This window comes from Actinia tenebrosa, unplaced genomic scaffold (assembly GCF_029948245.1).
Source record: "Actinia tenebrosa isolate PJP-AT-01 unplaced genomic scaffold, QUT_ActTen_1.0 PGA_scaffold2__45_contigs__length_23673736, whole genome shotgun sequence".
NCBI classification, from domain to species: Eukaryota; Metazoa; Cnidaria; class Anthozoa; order Actiniaria; family Actiniidae; genus Actinia; species Actinia tenebrosa.
Window position 1 is genome coordinate 7,941,951 of NW_028292579.1, and position 16,172 is coordinate 7,958,122.

Sequence of the window (16,172 nt, forward strand, 5' to 3'; positions counted from 1 at the left end):
CATATATGGCATGAGATGGTGTGATATAAACATGCTAATATTGTCACGGTTTATTGGACGTTAGAAATGACTCAAATATGAACAAGGCTTTAATTTTTACGAGGTTTAACCCAGGTAGATGTGCTGGATTTTATCGATTGAGCCATTTATGCAGAGCAAAATCCAGTGTAAGGGCTGTGAGATGGAAAACTTCACAAACTCAAGTTAGCAAAGGAGTTTCAAGAGTATGGTACTGGTCTCTACCTTTTGCTGTTGGTGTTGGGTATTCAGTATATATTGCAAAGCCTTGGGATGTTGTGAGAAGACGAAAACTAAGAGTCGGAGTTGAAGGAATTGGTCGATTTTTTAGGTAATTTGTTATTTTTGACAACCTTCAAGCTTTGTATTTGATAGGCTGTAATTTTGTTCGTAAGTACTATTTAGCAGTAAATAGCACTAATTAAACAAAAGAAAACAATATAATTAGCATAAAATAACACTATTTAGTGATATTTATGTTGCACACTTTTAGTGTTTGTACTCTACTAGGTTTTTTTATTTTTATTTTTATTTTTTATTTTTTACGTTTATCGCATTTTCTGTTCTATAGTATTTACTGTTTTTTTATGCTGTGCCATAAGACGAAAAAATCCTGTTATCGTTGACCTTAACAGCGCTTCTCAATCACACACTTGAAATCTTTCAATTTGCCATATCGTGACGAAGTAGGTTTTGGTGGACGTCAATCAATTGATGCATTTCCATGACATTCCATAAGAACGTGCCCTAAAAAGCTTTGTGTTTTACGACAACGCTGGGAAACACTTTGATTTGGGTCCACCAAAACTCTATTATGTCTCAAAATCATTTTCATGATTTTGCACATGTAATTGAGAAGCGCTGTAGAGTGCTGTGGAATTTTATGATCTTCTATGTATCTATAACATCATAAAACTGTCCTCCAGCCCTATAGCCCAGTGGCAAATTTCCAGGGGGAGGTCATAGGGTGCCTATGCATCTCCTTCTAGCTTGGAATTAGTTGGTCAGCTTAAGCATTGAATGTTTTTAATTGCTAATAAAAAGGTGCATCGTTCTTGATTTATTTAGTGAACCCTACTAGCTTCAAAATCCTAGATCTGCATAAATAGAAATAGCATATGTATGTATGTGTCAGCGATTAATAGATATTGAAAATAAAACTATTGTTGTTTTTTTTTAACAGATCATTTTACATTGGACTGTCAATATCAATAGACTACTGGTGGTCACTGCATGGATTAGACCCTGTAAGCTTTACAATATTGAAAGCAAGAAATAGGAAGCTTTTTCTGTGCTTATATTTCAATGATACAGCACACAGGAAGTGACAAACATTCCTTGCTTTATTACTGAATGGAGCAGGAAAGGGGGGAGAGGGTTTGGGAATCGCCCGTAAGCTGTTAAATTGCTAATGCTCTTTTTTTTCCAATTCTTTTATTTTTTTCGAATTTGATTTAGGTTTCTTCTTCTTCTCCTCCATGTTATTGAACATAAGTTGTCTAAATTATTTTTTTCCTAGGAGGGAGAAGCATATAAAAAGGCTATCAATGAGTGCCATCAAAGAGCAGCTGATCATATTGTCATTGGTGCTATACTAAATGGGGGACTTTATGTCAAACTTGGACAAGGATTGGCTTGCTTCAATCATATTCTGCCCAGCCAATATACTGATACTCTACAGGTCCTTAGAGATCAGGTAATTGTAATAATGAACTAAAAAAGAAATTCTTCCTTCCTTCCTTTCTTCCTTCCATCCTTTCTTCCCTCCTTTATTTCATTCCTTTCATTCTTCCATCCCTTTCTTTCTTTCACTTATTTTTCCTGTGTACAAAATTGGTATTTCCCCTCTACTACTTTTGAACCGCCACCCGGTTAGCTCAGTTGGTAAGAGCGTCTGTCTGTTGTGCGGGAGGTCGTTGTTCAAGCCTCACCCGGACCAACACTCAGGGTCTTTACTCAGGGTCTTAACTGAGGAGAAGGTGCTGCCTTTGTAATTACATCTGCAAATGGTTAGACCTTCACGTGGCTCAGATGAACACGTTAATGGTGGTCCCGTCCCTATAATTAACTAGAGACGTTAACAGAGGATCACAAGTTTATCAGTTGAATTACTGTCTATTGCGTAACCGGTCATGATGCCCCCTTGTCATGACGCCCCCAGCCATGACGCCCCCAGTCTGTACTACCATAACGCCCCCAGCGTAAACCATAACGCCCCTAGTCTTTATTAACACTTATTTAATAAGAAGTTTAACGATGATAATATAACGCTACGAACCCGCGTAAATCGAACACTATTGGAGTTGTTCCACGATCATTACGGTTTTAAATAACTCGTTTCTACGCTTCGCGTATCCACGAGTTAAAAACGATACCAACAAGTTGGCGAACACTAAATCTCTGTAGTTAAGCGATGTACTTCTTGAATTTTGTCATTGATAATTAGTTCCAGAACATGATATAGCTGAATTAGGAGTTAAAGAACATCATTCAGATGCATTAGGAATCCAACAGCAAACTACCTGATTTTCGTAAGAAATCTTTGCTGATTTACCAAAATATTTAGCAAAAACACACACGTTTCAAAATTACGAATAAGTCAAAAACTTCCTACGTCAAAGAACTATTAGGTTACAAGTCTGCGAACTACAACTGCTGAAAACAACTCGTTCGTTCGAAAACAACTCATTATTCGTTCGTACATAGTTTAATGGTCGTGTCAAAGGTTTTGATTCTTTCGCAATGTTTTTCTTACTTTATTCACTAGCACTCTCTTTCTTTTGTGGTATATTTTCGGTGTCAAACTTTTAGGAGAAAGGTTTCAGAACTTATGCGTAAGCGAAACAATAATACGAAAGATCACTAGCGTTCTTACGGCAACTACGGGGTACTAACTTGAATTACGAATAATTTATCGGACTTACAAAATTTTGTTGTCAACTTTTTTCCTTTTCGTTATTTTTTTTGTTGTTCTTGGATTTATACTATGAAATATTGTTAAACTTCTTATTAAATAAGTGTTAGTAGAAACTAGGGGCGTCATGGTTTACGCTGGGGGCATCATGGTAGTACAGACTGGAGGCGTCATGGTATACGTGGGGCGTCATGGCTGGGGGCGTCATGACAAGGGGGCGTCATGACCGTAAACCGTCTATTGTTATCCACTATAAACAAAGTTAGTTTATTTATTTATTAAATTCTGCTGTGTATAAGTAATTAATCTCAGAGAAAATGATACTAGCTAATTGCCATCTTTTTTAGGCACTGAGACGTCAAATAGGAGAGGTAAGCTCAATATTAAGTAGAAAACTCTAAGCTCTTGATTTTTACTGACGTATATTTTTATTAATATGCAGCAAGTCACAATTTAATTTAACTTTTCAATTTGAACCTATTAATCATTTTCTGGGTCATGTGTTATTCCCTTAATGATCATTTGTTTCTTAGTGATAACAATAGGGAATTGACCGATTTAGATAATACTCCTGACATATACCATGAAATACCCCACTTGTCACTTATCCTATATTCTTGATAAACTCACGTGCATCATACATGGCTAGTGTATACATAATAACAATACAAGTGAGCAGTGTGATATTCTTTGGTACCATGATAAAAATGCATGGTACAACTAGTGCAGTGTGTGTATATACAGTACCATTTTTCTCATAATCGCAAAGAATCAGGAAATCATATTATGACATAACCACAATATAATACAATTCGATATGTTAATTAATATATTTTACTTTAATACATATAAATGTACACAAAACTTGATGGAAGCATGCTAAACTTCAACTAAAATGAAAATAGGAAGTTTTAGATCATATTTATTATGATTGACTATGACATCAATTAGAAAATTACTTAGTTTTCGTTTCAGGTGGATCAGCTGTTTTTAGAAGATTTTGGTAAAACAGCAAAAGAAATGTTTGCTGAGTTTGATGAGAATCCATTGGCTGCAGCAAGTCTTGCCCAAGTGCACAAGGCTAAGACTCATGATGGGAAACCACTGGCTGTGAAGGTAAGCTAATATGGACTAAGATTAAGATGTCAAGGTATAGTCTTGCTAAGGTGCAATAGCATGTTATTCATTAGTTAATGCGAACTGTAAAGGGAGTTAGTGTTTAGGAATTTTTTTTTCTCATGACACATAGTACCAACTATTTCAAAAAAAGGTGGTGAAGGCTTTATCAATGAAGTTATTTGTTGCATATTTCATCCGGAATTTGAAATCAGGGCTCGAAATAGTGGCCTGCCAATGGCCAAATGACAGGCCAAATTTCAGGTTTGGCAGGCAAAAATAACAATGCACTACCAAATGAATAATACAATGATATGCAAAATTTACATGCTCCTTTACTATGGCTGGCTGAAAGAAAATTCTATTTCAAGCCCTTGAAATGTAACCCTCGCAGGGCTTAAAATAACAGGCAACATTGCACAATGACCACCCATAATTAGAACTTGTTAGGTCAAATCATTGCCTTGCCCTTCATCTTTACCATACCGTTGAGCCAGAAACGAGGTATGGCCGAGCTAAAACTAATTTGGCCAGCCATCATGACTGTTGACTTGTCTGCCGTTATTTTAAGCCCTGCTTGGACCATACATAAATTATGTTAGCACAGAAAGAAAATATGCTGGGAAAATGCGCAGATAATTTTTGGGAAAATTCCATTTTGTTTTCAAGACCATTTGCTGATTGCATTCATGCCACCCATACTGCATTTCGGGCTTGGTATGCAACAAGCAATATGCCACACAGGCTTCTCCAACATTTTTATGACATAGCAATATATTTTCGAGTTTTTGTTTTCGGTCGACACAATTCGTCTTCCTGTTGATCCTAGATTCTCATCTCCACAGGTGCAGTACATAGATCTAAGAGATCGTTACGATGGCGATTTATGGACACTAAAAGTTCTTCTTGATGTGATTGGGTGGATGCATCCAATGTTTACTTTTGCTTGGATTTTGGATGTAAGTACTGAATATATCTTATATCTTTCTGAAGTGATTAGAAACTAGCGGTGGTGTTTTTTTTGGGAGGGGGGGGGGGGGGGGGGTGAGGGGGATGAAGCATCATATCATCGGCTACAGTTGATGGCAGTTGAAAGTGTCAAAGTCCATTTTTTCTCTCTTCTCATTGGCTAAGAGGACGCCACATGGTAGATCTGCAACATCTCTAAGCAGGCAACAATACATTTGTTCGCGAAATCGAAAGTGATATTTCTGCTTCACCTCAGGAAAACACCATCTTCTCTGGACCATAAAATGGATATTTCATTTACATGAGATGGCATTGCAGTGCACTCTTTCGGGGCTGTTTTAGGTGATATATTTCCAAGATGGCGGCAGTGGCGGCCATTTCGTCCCTTTTTCCTCCTAATATTGCCTCGGAATATGGCTACGAATTCAAATAAAGCCAGGGAATCAAACCCGTGTCGCATTGCCGATGAGAGGCGAGAGCTCTCACTACGCCAAGCGGACTAAAATTCTTTGTTTGGCAGGATATGAAAGACACTCTCAGACAAGAGCTGGACTTCGAGCTCGAAGGGCGGAATGGAGAGAGATGTTCCAAGGAGCTTGCTCACCTTGGATTCGTACATGTACCCAAGATATACTGGGATATGACCAGTAAGGTAAGTACTGTACTATAAATAAAGAGACGACCCGTCAGCCATACATACATACATAGGCATGGACCACACAGTGGAAGTAGGTGGGGTCTCATCTCATTGCTACTAACACTTCTTTTATGTCCTGCAAACCTTCGGGACGGGACCTCTAAAACTTCTCTTTTTAAAGAATAATAAAATAATTTACCCTTTAAAAAACACTGCCTACAGCAGCAGCAGTAAGGGGGACTCGCGATCGATGCCGTATATTTGCGGGTTTTACCCGGGGAATTACGAACGCGGGTACAGCAGATTTACGGGATTTCCCGCGGTGTGTCCTTACTGCTGCTGTGTTGGGTACTGCAAACGAAGGTTAAGGTATTCTGTTGGATATACAATGCATGAATGTAAAGAGTTCGTAAACAACTTCTGCATAGTTTGCTTAGCACCTAAAATTAACATACCCAAGCCCAAGGGTTTCTGGTGTTGTGGTAAGAAAATGCAAATAGAAGACGACACGTCAGCGCAGTGTTACGAATGTGGTAAGAATATTCGTAATGCCGTACCTTGTGCTACCAAAGAGCAATATTACGCCAATGGAGGTCGTAAGAAGACCCCATACAAAAGAATAAAATACTTCAGAGACTGGATGAGTCATATCCAAGGTTATCGACCGGTATATTTAAACAACGAAGTAAAGAAGAAAATCATAGACCACTTAGAAGAGACAACCCCGCAAAGTCTACGGAAAACGTTGAAAAAATTAAAACTAGGGAAATATTACAAAGCTATTCCCTATCTTTTGTCTGAAATTACCGGTAAGTCTATTCCCGAGGTTTCTGATATGACAAAAGCCGAGTGGATGTTTTGTCGGCTGAATAAGGATATTCCTTATTATCCTGACGTAATTTACGAAATATTTTACAAAATAGACCCCAACCACCCCCTGTTAGGATGGATTCCGAGAAGATAGTGGACGATTACGTCACATGTTTTCGGCCAATCAAAACCTTCACAATTTTCCTTCACATTTGTGAAAACGTTTCACATTTGTGAAATAGATTTGTGAAACTAATTTGCATATGAACCAGACAGCCGGCGTTCAATATGCAAATAAAATCCTGTTTTGCTTTTTTCGAAGCAGATGTTTACTGAGCAAGCTTTCTTTGAAGCTCTTCTTTCGCTTCTTGGTAGATCTTTTTGCGAGATTCCTCGGAAAGATCTTTTACGACTGTTTTTTTGTTTCTTATGTCCGACTTTAGTTTCTCGTACTTTTCCTCTTCGGCCAGAATAAGCGAGAATTCTACGTCGTCTATCTTTCTGTCACGCAAAGCCTTTGAGACAAGGTCAGTGATCGTATTTACTTTAGCCCTTGACAGAGCTATTGTCGTGTCGTGTTTTGATATTTTGCTTGACAACTGTTTCATAATGCCCGTAGCAACAGCCGAAATAATACCACAGGCTGCCCCAACGCCGGCCAAAGGAACCCCAACAATTATTCCCGGCCCAGTAAGCGAAGTAGCAACGCCGGAGCCCGTTAACACAACAGATATGGACCCTGAAGTTATCGCAATCTTATGTAGCGTACTCCGGGCTCTGACGTATTTCTTCCTGACCTCCTCATAGTGTTTTGTCTGCCCTTCCAAGTAAGCGAGGATTAGATTTGCCTTATTCAAGCGGAAGTTCTCGGCGTTTAATTCGTTAGGCCCCTCCCTAGGTAAATCAGGATAAAGCGGAGGTGCTGATGGTATAACATCCATTATATACTAATGTACGACGCTTTTGGAAATAACATAGAGGAGCAACCACATAACAGCCACTGGAATTGGGAAGCATTTAAGAAATTGTATCCCAAAGCAGTAACCTCGAAGTTTGAAAGCAGATCTGACGGGATTTACTTCAAAGAGTATAATGACTTAGTTTACAGCAATAAGGATTTGGAAGAGGGATTGGAAAAATTACACCCAAAAACACCCGTTCATAAGCCCGTTTATAAAGCACCTAATTTTCCAAGGAATCTATTATTAACCACGGAAGATTACCCATTTTACGATGCTGAAGGTGGTGTAAACAACTTCGAAAAATTGGTAACGCATCTAGAGATTTTAGTGGGTAAGCAATCATTTAACGTAGTAGTAAGGAATATCTTTAAAGAGACGATGTTGAAGCATACGTCAGGTAAAGAGGCCAGGGAATGGTTAGCAGGACCCAACATGCGGTATTGGTCACAGCAGTTAAACTTTGCTATTTGGGCTGCCACTAAAGGTTGTGGTGTTGCCGCGGACATGTTCCACATTTCATTTATGCGGTTTCACGTTGCCTTTACGGTAAGGAGGTTGTTGAAGGAGCTTAACGTACCCCTACCGGGAGATGGGGCATTTAATCCAATGAATAACCGCTACGACTCCGCAGCCCTGGAAAGGTTAATTAATGAGTTCAAACCACAGCAAAAAGATTTTCGTTATAAGGAGGGTAAGACGCATGGGCTTGGCATTGTTTATGTTTGGGGTGCCAACGGCGAGAAGCCAGCCGACTACGGGCATCAGGAATATCCAAGTGATGAGTTAGAGTTTAGCGATATGGGTGGTGATAAGGGTAATAATTCATTAATTACTAGAATTCAAACAAACTACCCCGGCACTTGGGATCCGTTTGTGTTAATGAAAGGAAAAGGCTTAAGAAACCTAGCCAGGATTAACCGTAGCATTGAAGCATTCGTGTACTGCATCCTGGGGGCGCAGGTAAATACCCGCAACCCCATTGTTGGATCCCAAGGCGCTTCACAGGAAACGCAACAGGAATTCCTAACTTTATTTGAGTCTGCAATAATAGAAAATGACATATCTAAATCGGTGCAGAGATATCAATTAGCGGTGCAGCAGTCTAAAGTGCGACTAGATTACGCTTTGTCGCCTGGTTGTTGGTTAATGCCAAGTAATTTGGTTATTAACACCAATTCCGTTGTGGGTTATAACAATAAGCTGCAGCGAGCTACCAAGGACATGAAGTTTGGGGTGAATGACGTGAACTCTGACATGACCAAGGGCATTACTCACTTCGTAGAGAAACCAAAAAAAGAGGTAGAAAAACCATCGAAGAAGGCGCATGTAGGAAAACCCGAACCAAAGAAACCAGTAAAGAAGGTTATGCCTGCGATACGTGAGGAATATGACCATAACTTACTAAAAGCCGGCCTAGCAGCTGCAAGCATTGGTCTGAGCTATTATATATGGCGATGAACAACCCCTACGTAGCTGGAGTAGATTGTGTCTATACGACTTACACAGGCGAGAAAAAATACACCCAAGCATCTTGGGTTGATGTCACAGGTATGTCTGTAGATCTGAACTACTCAGGAAAGAAGTTAATCCTTTGTAGCATTTGCATTGGCACGAGCAGCCATGCGAACGTGGGCTTTAGGTTCCTGGATGAGAATGGCATACTGCAGCCTATGCGCGCGAAGACGAGCAACAGGGAGCCTGTACATTTTTCCGTAGAGCCCAACCCAGCCAGCGAGGAAAATCTATCGGTTTGGACTTTTCACATGGTCGCCGATTGCCATGGGAAGGTAAAGCTGCAAATACGCGTAGACGATTCTGGGAGCGTTTGCGTGAATGGCATAGAAAATCGAAGAGACACGGCTTATAACCACAAGACCATTAGCACTTTTACGGTGCTTAGTCTCTAGAAGCAAACTATGTTTGCTGAAATATATGAACCCACATGTAAAGGAAGATTGGTTTCTTTATTACTTAGAGGAGAAGGAGTACGTAAATGATGAATGGTTTGACACTGATCTTTGGGTGAAGGTTGGAGGCGTGGGATTACTTGTGTGTACTATTAGCCTTAATACGGGGTATTCGTGCAATGCTGGGTTTAGGATCGTTGATGAGAATGACCATCCATTACTGCCTTACAGAAAAAAAAATAACAATAGGAACCCAGTTCATTTTTCCTCGGAGCCCCCTCCAGTAAGCGGAGAAGATCAAAGGCCGGTGACTTTTCATATGATAGCCAATTGCCAATATGCAAAGCTGCAAATTCGTCCCAGCGATGGAGGTAAGACCATAGCAACTCGTGGTCGCATAGGAATAAATACTGTGGGACCTTCTCCACCGGATGCTATTTGGAATCATAAGCCCATTAGCACCATGACCGCCATACCGCTAGTTCCGCATTATCAAGGCGGCGCGAATACTATCTTTACTTATCCCCAGTCGAGGACACCTCGGATTCCCGACGACGATAAGCCCCCAGTAATACACAAGGATAAGATTAGCCCTTCATCTTCTTCAAGAATACCACCCCAATAGCGACGACCAAGATCCAAATGTTGTTACCCACGAACTTCAACAGTTCTCCGCCAGCCCTAAGTGCCAAGGAAACAACCGAACCCAGCAGCCCAGGAAGACCGGCTGCCATCTTTTTTCCCAAGTCCGTTAGTCCATTGCCTAATTTCTTTACGCCCGCGCCCGTAGCCTTAAGCGTGGATAGGATGACTCCTACTACGGTGCTAATAGCAACCGCGAATGCCAGCGGAACGCCATACTTCAAAAGGGCTCTTTTTACCTTTTCCTTGGTGGTAAGCCCCAGCTCCTTTTCCTTACCTTCTATTTGCGCTTGTAATTCCGCGACTCTTTCCTGAAGGGTTTCTATTTCCTTTTGGGCTGCCTCCCTTTCTTCTTCAGGGCGCGTTTGATCTTCGATTATTACTCGCTGTCGATCTATTTCGTACTCCAAGTCTTCGACGGCCTGTTGAAGTTGCCGTATTTGTTCCTCCGCCACTGCCTTGTCCACCATTACTTGTCTTTCTCTGTTAACAGACTCCATTAATTCTTGTCCTAAGCGCTGTAGTTCTACGTCTTTCCCCGCCGCTTCGTTTACCGCAGTCTGTAACCTTTTTACCACACCGCTTTTTTCATCCAACAGCTTAGTCAACCTAGCTCTAAAGTCTGCAATTTCAGCGGCATGACTCTCAGTGGTTAACCTACTTTGTTTCATGAATTCGTCTTCCAATTCTTCTATTCTATTTTGTAATGCTATGTTATCCTCCTTAAAATCATCAAGGAGCTTAGTGATGCCACCCTCATCTTTGGTTAGCATATCGAGTTGTCGCGTAAGGTCATCGATGGTTATATTATTTTCCTGTATTTCATTCTTAAGTGCTTCCCTTTCAGCCCTTATTTTCTCTAAGTATCTCATTAAGCCTCCAGTCGCGTCGCTATCTTTTGGAAGTTCTTCAAGTTGTTTGCTTTTTTCCTCTTTGACGGTCTCTAATTGGTTGAGTTTTTCCTGGCGCTCCTCTTGCAGTCTGATTGCGGATCTGAGGGCATCTTTGTAGCCAGGGTTCGAAATACCTCTAATAAAGGCCCTTTGAGCAACTTTTGTTTCCTCTTGAGTCAAAGTGCTTAGCATCGTCAAGTTGGGCGTTCCCAGCGCATTTGTGACTCCTTTTGGAAGCTGGTTGTTAAGCAGGCTGGTATTTCTCCTTTGATACAGGTTGTGCCATTTTTCCCTACCCGATTCTCTAACTTGAACCTGCCCTTTGTCTCCTATTTGGAAGTCCAAAGTAGCCAGGTTTATGTTTGGGTATCGCTCTCTTAGGTCATTGAGGAGGTCCGCTGTTAAGTCCGACCGCACGCCAAGGGATTCCATTTGTAAGTATTCTGGAATGGGCGTGTGGGGGTTCTTAGACCTAAATTTATCTCTCAAGGAACACATAGCATCGCGGGCCCTGACGCCATACTTGCTCAGCAATTTATCAAAAAGGCCTCGGGGGTCTACATTGTCATCAGGAAGCAGGGTTTCATATTCTTCATCGTTAATATCGACTTGGCCTTCATCGGTGGTGGGATCGAAATCCGTTCCTTCTACTTCCATTATATATGATAAGCTCAAAGTTAAACCCAAACGTATTACCTAAGCAGGTTGGCGGACTAAAAGCAGAACGCACCTTTCACCGAGTCACCTTTACGCCTTCTAGCGCTAAACCTGGAGAAACGCTGTACGTAGGCGTACCCCGCCTAACAGATAACCTAGTATTGGTTCCTGGTACCTTGGCGCTAAGGTTTGACCTAGCGGTGCAACCAAGTACCGCAGACAAGCGCTATACCGTCAATAACGTGGGTAGGAACCTCGTTTCTAAGATGAGAATCAAGTTCGCAGGGGAATCCCTCTTGGATTTGAATAGGTACGATTTGTACACCACGTATAAGGATCTGTGGCTAACAGCCTTTGACCGTGCACAAAAGATAGAGCAGGGAATTGGAAGCGTTATTATTCGTAAGCTTCGCAGTGAAACCAACCCCGCGCCTACGGACTCCGGCGGAGCAACCGCAGTAGCAGACGCGACGAGGGTAAAGACCGCCTATGGTAGCAAGTACGTTATCCCTTTGGATTTCGAAGTGATTACGAGTCATGGCGTGTACTACCCCAGACAGTTATCCGAGTTACAGTTTGAAGTAACCTTGGCAGACACTACAAACGTTATTGGAGGCATGGACAGCGCGATTAGCGGGGCTGTCGATCCTTATTCTATCACCAACTTAGAGCTGCAGTACGAGACCGTGTACAGCGAAGATCTGGCACGTAGCGCTGGCATGGAATACAGCTCCGGGAAGGCATTCCTTTACGACCACGTAGTGATGTACAAGACATTTAGTTTCCTGGATAAGACGGATGAGGTTATTAACCAAAGTATTAACCTCCCCCGAAGAAGTCTCACGGGGTTGATGTTGGTGTTTGCCAAACCCTACGAAGCCGGTAAGCGCGACTCCGAAGCCTTTCACAACCCTAACATTACTAACGTAGGGGTCAACATAAACGGCGTTCCAAACAAGGTCTACTCGCAGGGAATAAAGCCCGCAGACGTGTACAGGGAGGCAATGCGCAAGTTTGGCGACCAAATTAGCCCCGAGGAATTCTTTAATGATAAGTACGCGTTATGGATTGACATGCGCACCATTAACGACGAAGACCTACATGGTCAGGGTCTGCGGCTGGTAAACACCCAGGATGGCATAACATTGGAGATCAAGCGCACCAAAAATGCCTCCGCGGGCGACGGCGACAAGATAAACTGCTACGTCTTTGTGGTGTCTGACGCGCAACTGAGCGTAGAAATGAACCAACTTAAAAGTGTTGCCTATTAAGGTTAAAATGTTTCTTAGATATACAATGCTGCAAATATTTGAAAACAACGGTACGAAACTGCAATGCATAGTGCAAGGCGAAACTTTGTACTTCAAAGCGAAGGAGGTGGCTTTGGCGTTGGGCTATGAGCGCCCTAGAGATGCAATTAGAGCACACGTATCTGAGAAATACCAGAAAAAATGGGTTGATCTACAAGGGGCTGCGAATCACCGCTCCTTTACTACGCAACCAAATGCCGTGTTTATATCCGAACCTGGTTTGTACGAACTGATATTTAGCTCCAAACTACCCAAAGCTGTGGAGTTTCGTGATTGGGTCTTTGAGGAAGTCCTACCCACGCTGCGTAAGACGGGTAAATATGCAATAGACAAGCGCTTCGACGGTCCAAACAAGTTGGTATTCAAAATAGAAAATGAGTTCGACTTACATAAAAAGGTAGTGGACTACATCCGCAGGTTTTACCCCCAAATGCTCATAGCCCCTGGTCTGGGTGAACTGCAGGATTCGGTTGGCAAACGTATAAAGTGCTGGCAGAAAGGATATCAACGCGGTCAACCCGACTTAATGATCTTGAATGCGCATACACATTACTGTGGATTCTGCATAGAGCTAAAGACCCCGAAAGGCAACGGCAGGTTATCTGAAGATCAGCAACTACTCTTACAGAGGTATGAAGAAAACGGCTATAAGGTGCTCGTAGGCAGCGACTACGACGAAATCTGCAGGGAGATCACTGCGTATGCTGAACACCTACGAATTCCCTGCAGGTGGTGTTGTAAGGTCTTTAAAACCTCGGAGACTTTGGCAACACACTTAAAGATATTTCATAGAATATATGGACAAGGATAAATTTAACGAGTTAAAGTTCATCCAGACACGCTGGAAGGATTTAGGAATAGGGGAAATCTACGAGATAAAGAATTATGTGGTCTTCGAAGACTTGGACCGCCTGCGCTTGGTCTTAAAGAATAAAAAAAGAACATACACCCTTTGGGCGCCCGATAGGATAAGGTACGCCATCGAAGGGCAGGACGTTACCCATGTTATGAGTCATGGTAAAAAGGATGGCAGGTGGGCATTTGACGTAGTCAAGTATGAGCCTGAGAGTCCTCTGCATTCGTAAGGACGTCTGCTTTAGGATCCGCAGAGCACCAATGCCCCACAAAGGATCCTTCGGAGAATACCCTGTCGCAATGAAGGCAGGTGTATTTTTTACGTGCTTTGGGAGTCGTAATGCAGTCGGCAGGTAGTTCGCAAGTAATACAGTCCATATATTGAAAGGGTAATTAGAATGCCTCCCAGAAAGGCAGCTGCGTAGGCTAGCATATAACATACCTCGAAATAAAGACACCCAATAATGTTAACAATTAGGTTAAGTCTTTGTTAAGACACTGGGAACCTCGAAATAAAGACACCCAATAATGTTAACAATTAGGTTAAATCTTTGTTAAGACACTGGGAACCTCGAAATAAAGATGTCTGATAATGTTAACAATTAGGTTAAGTAATTGTTAAGGAATAACATACCTCGAAATAAAGATGTCTGATAATGTTAACAATTAGGTTAAGTAATTGTTAAGCAGTTGAAGATATGTTCTTCTTCTCTGACACAACCACAGCGATTACACTCCTGCCTCCAATACTCCCTTTTAGTCCACGGAACGCCTTCGGCGCGTTCAAAGGAGGGGAAAGTACGGACTATTTTCTTATGGTAATCTATGCGATTCCTTAAGTAATCCTCTTTATGCGGGCAGCGGCTCATCAAATCCGCACATTGGTAGCAATCCACGCCTTCTAAGTCGTAGCTCCTAAAGTGGAACTTATAACTTAGTTCATGTGTTTTCCGGTGCGTTTGAAGACGTTGTCGACTACTAAGTATCTTATTGCAGAAACCACACTGCCTGGTCTGATCACAAACTCCTCTCTTTAAGTGTTGCTGCATTCCCAAAGGGAATTCCTTATTGCAGCCCTTGCAAAGTATGCAAATACGCTTGTCCTGATGTTGTCGCATCTTTTGAACAGTACTGAATTCCTTACCACAATCCTTACAAACTTTACTCAATTTCTTTGTGCAAACACCATTACGGACATGGTATTGTAGTCTTTGCTTGGAGCTAAACTTCTTTTTACACGCCGCGCAGTCCATCTATACATAACAGTACGATAACCACTATATAACATCTTAACAAAGATCTAACCTAATTGTTAACATTCTAAGACATCTTTATTTCGAGGTATGTCATTCCTTAACAAAGATCTAACCTAATTGTTAACATTCTAAGACATCTTTATTTCGAGGTATGTCATTCCTTAACAAAGATCTAACCTAATTGTTAACATTCTAAGACATCTTTATTTCGAGGTATGTTATTCCTTAACAATTACTTAACCTAATTGTTAACATTCTAGGGTGCCTTTAATTCGAGGTATGTCATTCCTTAACAATTACTTAACCTAATTGTTAACATTCTAGGGGGGATATTGAATGAAGTCCTTAACGGACTCCTTAGCCCACGTCGCCATCGTCAACAAGGCGCCAAACCGTTCTGCACGCTTCAGGCCGCACATTTCATCGTACAATTCCTGCACGCGCTCTTTTAACCGATCGATCTCCTCCCTTTGCATTTCTATGGTGTCTCTTTTATCCTTTGCGTCGGCGACAATTCTTTGCATTGCTTCCACTGGTTCCATCTATATATGAATCCAGATCACATACCTTGCAATGCTCTGATAGTAGGACCCACCGGCTGTGGAAAGACACAATTCGTCGTGGAGCAGCTATTAGGACCCTTTAGATACCGTTTCGACTACATAGCGCTGCTCTGCCCCACCTACAAGAATAACCGTACCTGGGAAGGCATAGGCGCGAAAGACGATGACTTCTTTGTAGATATCTTAGACCCCAACGAGTTATCCAGCCATCTTAAGTTCTGGCACAAACAATTCCCTAAAGATACGCAGACACTCCTTATATTGGACGACATCGCCTGCGGGGACGATGTAAAAAAGCGCACGTCAGAGCTCGTTAAACTCGCCTTTAGCGGCAGACACGACAATATCAGCGTTTGGTTGCTCTCGCAGCAGCTTACCAGCGTCTCTAAGCCTTTTAGGGAAAACATAGGTTCACTTGTCGTATTTTATACTCCAAGTAAGTCTGACCTGGAAACCATCTTAAGCGACTATGGAGGCGAGATAAGCAAGGAACAGTTACACGAATACATGCGGCATCTAAAGACGCACCAACATTCCAAAATGATCTTCTCTTTGAGGTTTCCCTACACGGTTGGAATCTATGATTCCTAATGTATATGGATATTGAGCAGCTCTTAGATGAAGTCCCCACACAGTTAGATGAAAGTAACCTTAAGGAACAAC

General features: G+C 41.8%; 1 protein-coding gene across 2 annotated transcripts in view; it reads left to right on the forward strand.

Annotated features, from left to right (window-relative positions):
- Nucleotides 1–20: 20 nt before the first annotated feature.
- The window catches only part of LOC116304640 (putative aarF domain-containing protein kinase 5), a 49,865-nt gene continuing 33,713 nt past the window's right edge, over nucleotides 21–16,172 (forward strand). The window contains exons 1-7 of one of the 2 annotated variants that reach the window (XM_089034528.1): nucleotides 21–349; nucleotides 1,202–1,265; nucleotides 1,538–1,714; nucleotides 3,280–3,303; nucleotides 3,896–4,048; nucleotides 4,894–5,007; nucleotides 5,538–5,669. In XM_089034528.1, the coding sequence (XP_088890654.1) occupies nucleotides 78–349; nucleotides 1,202–1,265; nucleotides 1,538–1,714; nucleotides 3,280–3,303; nucleotides 3,896–4,048; nucleotides 4,894–5,007; nucleotides 5,538–5,669 (936 nt within the window). In that variant the 5' untranslated portion in view covers nucleotides 21–77. The remainder of the gene's footprint in view (nucleotides 350–1,201; nucleotides 1,266–1,537; nucleotides 1,715–3,279; nucleotides 3,304–3,895; nucleotides 4,049–4,893; nucleotides 5,008–5,537; nucleotides 5,670–16,172) is intronic. The other variant, XM_031714399.2, reaches the window with a different exon arrangement.